Genomic DNA, 11,105 nt, shown 5'->3' on the forward strand with positions numbered 1-11,105 from the left:
ACTGTATTACTATCACTTTCTTCCTTTGTGTCTATTAATAGTTGCTTTATGTATTTAGGTGCTCCCATATTGGGTACATAGATCTTTATGGATGTTATATCCTCTTGTTGAATTGTTTCTTTTATGTAGTGTCCTTCTCTGTCTCTCTTTACAGTCTTTGTTTTAAAGTCTATTTTGCCCAGGGCACCTGAGTGGCTCAGTCAGTTGAGTGTCTGACTCTTGATCTCAATTCAGGTCTTGGTCTCAGGGTCATGACTTCAAGCCCTACGTTGGGCTCCATGCTGGCCATGGAGCCTACTTAAAAGATAAATAAATAAAGTCTATTTTGTCCAATGTAAGTATTTCTACCCCTGCTTTCTTTTTGCTTCCATTTGCATGGTAAATATTTTTCCATCCTTTCACTTCCAGTCTGCATGTGTTTTTAGGTCTGAAGTGAGTCTCTTATCAGCAGCATATACATAGGTCTTATTTTTTCATCCATTCAATCACCCTGTCTTTGGTTAGAGCATTTAGTCCATTTACATTTGAAGTTCTTATTGATACGTAAGTACTTATTGCCATTTTGTTACTTGTTTTCTGGTTGTTTTTGTACTTCCTCTCTGCTCCCTTCTTCTTTTCTTGCTCTCTTCCCTTGTAGTTTGATGGCTTTTTTTAGTGCTATGCTTAGATTCCTTTGTTTATCTTTTCTTTATTAAACACAAGAAAAAGTCTGGAAAGAACACAAATACATGGAGGCTAAATAACATGCTACTAAACAATGAATGGATCAACCAAGAAATCAAAGAGGAAATCAAAAAATACATGGTACAAATGGAAATGAGAACACAATGGTCCAAAATCTTTGGGATGCAGCAAAAGCTGTTCTAAGAGGGAAGATTATAGTGATACAGGCCTACCTCAAGAACCAAGAGAAGAAAAATCTCAAATAAACAACCTAACCTTATACCTGAAGAAGCTAAAGAACAAAGCCCAAAACCAGTAGAAGGAGGAAATAATAAAGATTAGAGCAGAAATAAATGAAATAGAAATTTAAAAAACAATAGAACAGATCAATGAAATCAGAAGCTTGTTATTTGAAAAGATCAACAAAATTGATAAACTCTTAGCTAGACTCATCAAGAAAAAAAGAGAGAGGACTCACTAAATAAAATCAGAAATGAAGGAGGAACAACAGCTAACACCACAGAAATGCAAACAATTATGAGAGACTATTATGAAAACTTAGATGCCAGTTGGACAACCTAGAAGGAATGGATAAATTCCTGGAAACATATAACATTCCAAAACTGAATCAGGAAGAAATCAAAAATTTGAACAGACCAGTTACTAGCAATGAAATTGAATCAGTAATCAAAACAAACAAACAACAACAAAACCTTAATTCTTCCAAGTTCGTAAAATCTGTGTGGCACAGCTTTCTTATGTGAGGACAACCAGAAAAGCTAAGTCATTCTTTTTGTTGTGAATTGTTGAATGAACAATAATAGTCTACTGGCTTTTAGTTCCACCCACTGTGAAAACTATTGGTGAAGGAACTATATATGGAAAAGAAAAAAATTGACTTACAGACTTTGTTCATTTCTTTATAAATATCCCTAGCTCTTAAGTGTCTTGATTAAGGCTTTCATACCTACTGACATATTTCTCACTTTTCTGTAAATCACACTGAAAAAATTCTGGGTATTATATCTCTTATACAGTAACTACATAAAATAGACATATTAAGTCAGGAAATTATGTTGCCTTTTGTCCACACCAGCCATCCCACCTCTGCATGTGCTTTGAGGATACTAGCCTAGCACCTCCTCTCTGAACAGTTTAAATACATGTTTCAATGAATCATGGAACACTACATCAAAAACTGATGATGTGCTATATGGTGACTAACATATAATTAATATATATATAGATATAGATATATATATATCTATATATATATAAATGTTTCAGGGCTCATCTCAGATGCTGCATTCAGTTATGCTAAAACTGATCACTCTCCTTAACATCGGTAAAAGAAAAATCCAAATGAAAGTAACCAGAAGGTAATAAGCTAGACTGATGGCTAATGGACAGACGTTTATTCTGATACCTCTGGATCTGTGATTGTTCCAAGATTCAGAGCCAGCCAACACTAGCCCAGGAACCAAATTCATTGTCAGTGAGAAGCCTTCACCCACCATATGCCTCAAAAGCTTGAGACCTAAGGTCCATGACATGACCTAAATTTCAGAAAAGTCAGAGAGGCCATAGGATAAGCCTATTGGTAGAAGGATTAGAAAGGAGTTCTACAAATCCCAGAGAGAAGGAACCAAAGTAGAAAGGCAACAGCTGGTTCAGCATATGAGTTCCGATTGAAAACCTATGTTGATGTTTCTTCTTCTCCAGTTTTATGCCTCCTGTTTCTGTTCTCTTGACTATGTTGGAAGGCATATATACAGAACCTTACCCTTTGTTTTTAAGATAATGTACTGATGAGGAATATAAGAACCAGGAGAAAAGCACCAACGAAAAGGTCTCCTAGAGGATTTTTTCCTGTTGAGCACACATGCCAAGTCAGTCATTTAAGATTTTTCTTGTTGAATTCCTGATAGACCCAAAACCTTCACTAAAAGAGAGCAAACTTCTTTTTTGATATATATCTGCAAGCCTTACTTATCTGTTATAGTGTGTGCCAACCACACTCTTTAAAATTCACATTCAGTGAATAAGATATGAACAATCACTTTGTTTCCTTGATGACATAGTATTTGTATATATTAATAGCATATTGCTATTGTTGATATTTTTCCCTACTTAAAAAAATAATTTATTAGAATAATATCCCCAAAATGCAAATAACTTTTAAAAATAGAGGAAGACCAAAAATCCTTTAGAAGAATAGGTGAAAGATAAGAACAAACCAGAGATTTGTTCTTCAAACATATAAAATGTTTGGNGGGGCGCCTGGGTGGCACAGCGGTTAAAGCATCTGCCTTCGGCTCAGGGCGTGATCCCGGCATTATGGGATCGAGCCCCACATCAGGCTCCTCTGCTATGAGCCTGCTTCTTCCTCTCCCACTCCCCCTGCTTGTGTTCCCTCTCTNATAGCATATTGCTATTGTTGATATTTTTCCCTACTTAAAAAAATAATTTATTAGAATAATATCCCCAAAATGCAAATAACTTTTAAAAAATAGAGGAAGACCAAAAATCCTTTAGAAGAATAGGTGAAAGATAAGAACAAACCAGAGATTTGTTCTTCAAACATATAAAATGTTTGGCCTCACTTATAATAAGAGAAATGCAAATTAAAATTACATTGAGATATCATTTCTGACCCATTGGCAAAAATTCAAAAGCTTGACAGTACACTCTGTGGGTGAGGTTATGGGGAAACAAGCACTCTTAAACATTACTAGTGGAAATACAAAGTCGTTCAACTTCTATGAAAGGGGATTTGGCAATATCTAACAAAAACGTATGTATCTACTCTTCAGCTCAAAAGTTCTACATCTAGAAATTTATCCTGAAGCTACATCACCCCTCAGTAACACAAAGATACATATGCAAAAGGTTATCCATTTTGGCATTTTTTTTGACTGCAAAGCATTGGAAACTATATCCAGGTGATCAAAATGAACATCACCGGTGATTAGCAACTAGACATAATGTACTTCTAAATGTGATACCCTGAGAAGGACACAACATAATTTTTCTAGTATTCTGGCCAGAAAGGCATAATCTGACTTAAATCATGAGGAAATATCAGACAAACCCAAATGAGAATCACTCTGATAAATAGGAATTAGGGGAAGACTATATGCTTCAAAAATGTCCCTGTCACAAAAGTCAAAGACAGCCTGAGGAATGTTCAAAAGTATAGAAGACCAAAAACATAGCAAATCCTACACTGGATTCTATCCTGAAAGGGAAAAAAAAGTGCTATAAAGAACATTATTTGGGAGTGCCTATCTGGCTCAGGCAGTAGAGCATGTGACTCTTGATCTCAGAATTGTGAGTTCAAGTGTAGAGATTACTTAAAAATAAAAAAGTCTTAAAAAATTACTGGATTATTGGATCATTGTCAAAACTGGGATATGGAGAGTGAAATTAGATAACAGTATTCTAACAGTGTTACTGAAGTTAATAACTGTGGATATTTAAGAGAATAGTCTTATTCTCAGGAAAGAAACACTGATGTATTTAAAGGTAAAGAAGCATGATAAATGCAACTTGTTCTCAAATACAGCAAAAACCTGTAGGAAGGGAGAGTCTATGTGCACAAAAGGAGCAAATGTTAACAATAAGTGCATCTGGGTAAAGGATATGTGGATGTTTTTCACATTATTTTTATTCCTGCAACTTTTCTGTGAATTTGAAATTATTTCCAAATAAAGCATTTTATTTAAAATACACTTTTGGTCAGCTAATAATTAAAAATTCTAACTTAAAAAATTATATTGGGAAACATTACAGTAACTCAAATAAGCCAGATACAAAAGGACAAATATTGTGTGATCCCACTCATATGAGGTACCTAGAATAGGCAAATTCATAGAGACAGAAAGTAGAGTAGCAGTTGCCAGAGGCCAGAAGTATGGAGGAATAGAGTTATTGCTTAAAGAATTTGGGGTTTCTGTTGAAGCGATGAAAAAGTTCTGGAAATTGATAAAAGTGACAATTACACAACTTCACAAAATGATCTTAATGCCATGAATTGCACACTTAAAAATGGTTAAAATGGTAAACTAGGTTATATATCTTTTACACAATAAAAAATCATCTTAGAATGTTTATTCGTGTTATAATAGGATTCCCTAGGATTCTTAAAATATAAGCTCCCTTTGTTTAAACCATTTTACATAACTTTTAAGATTCACATCAGCTACTTTATGAAGGTTCCACTTACAATTGATTATATAACCCTGTAGTTTGTCTCAGTTGGTTTTTCAAAATAGATTATTGAAAACTGTTATTCTCCTGGGGCAAAGGTCTTAGCTTTTTTCTGCATTCAGGCTTTCCGCTTGTCAAAGCAAATGTCTCTTCAGAGTACTTCACTTCAGACATCAACTAGCTCTTCTCTTAGAGGATGCTGGCACTTAGCTTCACAAAAATATTTCATAAACATAAGCTTTTCCTTTTCTCACAAAGATCATACCAGAAGGAATGAGGAAAACAGATGTTGCATATAAGGCTTCTCATAGACGTATTTCCACTGTAAGCTGATCTGACTCTGAATTTGGCATCTGCTCCATTCACTGTGTGGGCTGAATTCTCTCTAAAGTCTCACAGTTTGGCTGAAAGTTAATATTGACCTTTGACTGTTACCTGAAAACTCAGTGATAAAATACTCGTACTAAACCTCTTGAGGGAGTGATTTCACATTCTACGCAAATGTCTTCAAAATATATCACTCCATTAACCAAATTAATTTTATTCTTTGGTTGGGAATACTTATATTACTAGATACAGAGCATTCCCCAAATCTGACAGGGAAAAAGCTTGTGTGGTCAGAATGGTAGAGAAGAAAGGACGTAAATCTCTTAAAATGCTCTCTACAGGTCATTATAGCACAGCTTGTCAATTAATCTTCACCCCCAGCAGGCTGCCAGGGCCTAGGCAACAGCCTGGAAGTCTGGCTACAGAACAGTTTCTCATTATCTGTTCTTCTGAGTATTTGAGTGCTGCTAAGCAGCTCACGTTTCCCCTGGAGGGAAAGTAGCCCCAGATTCTTCTGTTCTTGACCTGTCTTATTTGTAACTACAACACTTTTTCCCTTTTTTCTTCTTTTATAGTTTTATTTTACTATAACTGATATACAATAAACTGCACATATTTAAAGTGTACAATTTTGCAAATGTTAACATAGGCATACACACATCTATGAAACCATCAGTGTAGACATATCTACTATTCCGATGCTCTTTTGTAATCCTGGCTTCCTTCCTCTTCTCATCCACATTTGGATCATTTCCAGTTTGGGGCTATTATAAATAAGCTGTTGTGAACATTTACTACAAGCCTTTGGTGTGAATATATGCTTTCATTTACCTTGAATTAAATGCCTAGAAATAGAATGACTGGGTCATATGGTAATTGTATGTTTGACTTTTTAAGACACTGACATATGGTTTTCAAAGTGGTATTATCATTTCATATTCCCACTATCAGTATATGAGAGTTTCAAATCACCCACACCCGTGTCAACACTTGTTATGGTCAGTCTTTTTAATTTTAGCCATTCTAGTGGGTTGGCAGTAGTATCTAATTGTGATTTTAATTTGCATTTCTCTAATGAGTAATGGTACTGAACATCTTTTCCTGAGCTTATTTGGCATTTGTTTATCTTCTTTGCTAAAATGTTAGTTCCAACTCTTTTGAACCCGTTTTTTTTTTAATTGTCCAAGTTTAAGTTTTATTTTTTTAATGATTTTTTTATTATATTATGTTAATCACCATACAGTACATCCCTGGTTTCTGATGTAAAGTTCGATGATTCATTAGTTGCATATAACACCCAGTGCACCATGCAATACGTGCCCTCCTTACTACCCATCACCAGTCTATCCCATTCCCCCACCCCCCTCCCCTCTGAAGTCTTCAGTTTGTTTCTCATAGTCCATAGTCTCTCATGTTTCATTCCCCCTTCTGATTACCCCCCTTTTCTTTATCCCTTTCTTCCCCTACCGATCATCCTAGTTCTTATTGAACCCATTTTTTATTGGGTTGTTTCTTATTGAGGTGTAGAAGTATTTAATTTGGCAAACTCCAGTTATTTTTTTCCTTCATAAAAGTTTGTACTTTTTATGTCTTACTCAAGAGATTTTTGGCAAATTCAAAATCACTAAGATTTTCTGTTTCCTTCTTGAAATTTTATAGTTTTAGCTCTTATATTTAGATTTGTGATGCATTTCAAGTTATTTCTGTAGGTGATGTGAGGTAAGGGTTGAAGTGGTTTGTTTGTTTTTTCAAATATGCCATCCAGCTGTTCTAAGACCATTTGTTTAAAAGATTATCTCTTCTCCACTGGATTGCTTTGATACTTCTGTCAAAAATCAGTTGATATAGAAGTAGGTTTATTTCTGGACTGTGCAGTTGCCTTGATCTACTTGTTTTTTTTATGCCAATAGTGTAGTGTCTTGATTATTTTAGTTCTATCATAAGTTTTAACTCAGGTAGTCTTGTTTTTCAAAGGTGTGTTTGACTAATCTTAGTCTTTTTCATTTCCACATTAGTATTGGAATCAGCTTCTCAGTTTCTGTATGAAAAGCCTGCTGGAGGGACACCTGGATAGCTCAGTTGGTTAAGCATCTGCCTTCAGCTCAGGTCATGATCCCAGGGTCCTGGGATCAAGTCCCACATCGGGCTCCTTGCTCAGTGGGGAGCCTGCTTCTCCCTCTGCCTGCTGCTCCCCCTGTTTGTGTTTCTCTTTCTTTCTCTGACAAATAAATAAATAAAATCTTTTTAAAAAAAGAAAAGCCTGCTGGAATTTTGATTGGTATTACATTAAATCCACAGAAAATTTTTTTAGAGCTGTTAACAATATTGAATCTTCTGGACTGTGAACACTTTATATTTCCCCATTTTTGTAGGTTTCTTTTACTGCTTTTTTCAGGATCATTTTGTCATTTTGTGTGTAGGTCTTACACTTTTATCATGTATTACACATATTTGATGGTATGGTGAAAGGTATTTTTAATATCAATTTCTAACTGTTGCTAATATATACAGTTGCTATATATACACACAGTATGATGTGTATATGGTATGAAAATTCAATTGATTTTTGTACAGTGCTCTTGTATCCTGCAACTTTACTAAGGTCACTTCCTAGTTCTAGTATTCTAGTAACTTTTTTCTAGATTCCATAGGATATTTTACAAAGACCAGTAATTTCTCGATCTCAGATTATAGACATTGTAAGACTTTTAGCAGCATCCCTCACTCTACTCACTAGATGCCAATAGCACCCTCTGCCCCAGTTATGAAAACCAAAAATTGCCAGACATTGCCAAATGTCCTGGGGCAGTGGGGGGAGCAAAATTATCCAACATGGAGAACCATAGACATACCATCTGCAAATAAAGACAGTTTTACTTCATTTTCCATCTTGATGCCTTTTTCTAAAATAGGAAACATTTCACGACTTTGCTTGTCACTTTGTGCAAGGGCCATGCTAATCTTGTCTGTATTATGCCAATTTTAGTATACGTGCTGCCAAAGTGAGCACTTAATGCCTTTTGTTTATTTCTTTTGTTTGCCTTATTGCACTGGCTAAAGTGTCCAGTACAGTGTTTAAGAACAAACATGTTTGTCTTGTTCTTGATCTTAAGGGGAAAACATTACATCATCCACCATTAAGAATAATTTTAACTGTAAGTTTTATAAGTTCCCTTTATCAGGTTGAGCAGGTTCCCTTCTATTCCTAGGTTGCTTGAAGTTGCTATTAGAAATATATATTGAATTTTCCAGATGCTTTTTCTTCTTGCATTAGGTGATCTTATGGTTTTGTTAGTTATGCTAAATTACATTAATTAATTTTTGAATGTTAAACCAACCTTGCATTCCTAGGATAAACCCCACCTGATAATAATTTAATATCTTTTTAAATATACTATTGGATTGGATTTGCTAAAATTTTCTTTAAAGTATTTGCATCTTTTTTTATTTTGGTGTCAGAGTAATGCTGTCCTCAAGGAATAAGTTGGGAAGTATTTTCAGTTTCTAGCTTTCTGAAGAGGTTATTGTATAGCATTGATATTATTTTTACTCCTTAAATATTTGGTAGAATTCACCAGTGACACCACTTGGACCTGGAATTATCTTTATGGGAAGCTTTTTAACTGTAAAGTCAATATATTTTATAGGTACAAAGCTAATCGTGTTATCTATTTCTTCCTGAGCTTCAGCTTTGATAGTTTGTGTCTTTCCAGGAATTTGTCCAATTCATCAACTTGTCAAATCTATTGGCAAAAAGTTGTTAATGTTTCTTTATTATTCTTTTAGTGCATGTAGACTCTATAGTGACATCACCTCTTTTATTACCAATACTGGTAATTTATGTCTTCTCTCTCTTTTTTGCTGATCACTCTGCCTACATGTTTAATTTTGTCCTACTTAGACTCCCCAATCCATCTCCTCAGCTGAGTGACACTGTTGAGCTCTGCCTAGGTTGTCGCTCCTTGTGCTGTAGCCTAGTAACTCTCTCTCTAGGTGGTAAGCTAGAGCAATTTTAGTTTATCCCATTTGTTTCCCTTCTTTCATGGATCTTTTACAGTATTTGAAAAACATTGTTTCATTTACTTTGTCTCTATTTTAGTTGTTTCTGGAGAAAGGATAAATGTGGTTCCTTTTATTTCCTCTTAGAAACAGAAGTCCTCAACACTGTTTTCTACTTTATCACATTTATTTAATGTCAAGCTGGTCCATGATGTTTGACTATAGAAATCATTTCACTGTTACTCCTGGGAGTAAAAGAGAGATGTAAGGTCCTTTGTAACTCTTCAGCTCTTAAATCTGTACTTGGAGAGACATCCAGATGATAGAATTTTGTCCAAAAGCAGTGTGCTAGGAATAACAACACATAAGGAATCCAGAGAGCTGGAGAGAGGGATAACTAATACCTTCTCAGCTGTGAAAACCCAAGGTAATATTAGTTGGCCAGTACTTCTTACTCACAACCTCTTAATCTCAAAACTAAAGGAAAGCATGATGATGCTTTAGGCATACAAAGATTAGAGTGACTTCATGATAAGTCGTCATGTCCCAGCTTGAGCTCTTTGAAAGAAATATTGAGGGAAGCTCATACTGTTTGAGGGAAGAACGCTCTAACATTTGAGGTTAAACACTTAACTATCAACACTGAAGAAAGGGATCGGTGCATAGACTTTTGGCCTGACCCAATATGACCTTTCTGATGCTGTTATGTAGTACTCATGTTTTTCCGTTTGTCTGTGTTCCAGGTTTTCTGTCTCAACTGGTCTCTGAGAAGCCTCTGACTGAATGCATCCGTGCTGGCCACTATGCCGCAAGCGTCATAATTAGGCGGACTGGCTGCACTTTTCCTGAGAAGCCAGACTTCCACTGATAGAAAAGGAGGAAACCCAAGCCCAGGAGTATAGACACTGCCCTGATTGCTTCCTGAGAATTCCCATATTAATAAAGAAGAAAATTATCTGCCATCTTTTCCTACTATAATAATATTCATTCTTAATTTAGGGAGTACAGTAATGCTCAGTAGAATCTTTATTCTCTCAACAATCTAAAAAAATAATGTCTATTTCCATAGTTTGATAGTGCCACTTAAATGTTGATTAAGCAGGAATATAACATTTCAATGGAAATTTTTATTTCATTTTCAATTACTTTGTAAATTCATGCGTATTTAGCAAATTGATCAGTTTTTTTTACATTTCTGCTTTGAATGCAGATGCAATTTAATATTATAGATTTTTAAACAGGAATTAATTCTAACACATCAATCTTCAGCTTTTTATACAAGTGTATTTAATTTAGGAATTTATGTATGTATATATGTATGTGTGTATATGCATACATACGTATATGTGTACCACATATATAAATGAAAAATGGTCAAATAAGGTACAGAAATATATATCTTGCCAAGTTATGCCAAATAATCTCTTTAGCACATACTCAAACATGTAATAAACTTTGGATAATTAAACAATTTGCCAAATTATGTTATATTATGATATTCAAATTATAATCTTATATTTACCTATGGTACTCTGATTTGATACAAATAAAAACTTGTTATATGGGAATTTTTTCTATCCTTGCTCTGTGCTCAATAAACTTAGGAAGTAAGATCATTATTTAATATTGGGCCTCGAAATGATACCTAACTCATTGATGGTGATAGAAAGAACAACATAATACATTGAAAAATAACTTAGTATTTGAGACCAGTAAGTCACTGTTTTAAGGAAAACAGAATTGCATAATAGAACCTCTGGAGTCAGACTTAATTACCTTTATATAACCTTGCGCAAATTACTCTGCCTCTTTTATCTTCAATTTTCTTTCTATAAAATGGGATAATAACTCCATGTACAAGATTACTGAGATGATTTGAGAGAGAACACCAAGTATAAAATGCTTGC

General features: G+C 34.7%; 1 protein-coding gene and 1 non-coding gene across 3 annotated transcripts in view; one reads left to right on the forward strand and one right to left on the reverse strand.

The window, feature by feature from the left end:
- ADK (adenosine kinase) overlaps nt 1-10,766 on the forward strand; it is a 518,992-nt gene extending 508,226 nt beyond the window's left edge. For both annotated transcript variants that reach the window (XM_034662708.1, XM_034662709.1), the window contains exon 11: nt 9,942-10,766. In XM_034662708.1, the coding sequence (XP_034518599.1) occupies nt 9,942-10,066 (125 nt within the window). In that variant the 3' untranslated portion in view covers nt 10,067-10,766. The remainder of the gene's footprint in view (nt 1-9,941) is intronic.
- On the reverse strand, nt 8,104-8,209 carry LOC117802897. Its single transcript, XR_004626407.1, has one exon. It is a non-coding gene; the product is annotated as a U6 spliceosomal RNA (small nuclear RNA).
- Nucleotides 10,767-11,105: the final 339 nt, after the last annotated feature.

The sequence above is a fragment of the Ailuropoda melanoleuca genome, chromosome 6 (genome assembly GCF_002007445.2).
Source record: "Ailuropoda melanoleuca isolate Jingjing chromosome 6, ASM200744v2, whole genome shotgun sequence".
Lineage (NCBI taxonomy): Eukaryota > Metazoa > Chordata > Mammalia > Carnivora > Ursidae > Ailuropoda > Ailuropoda melanoleuca.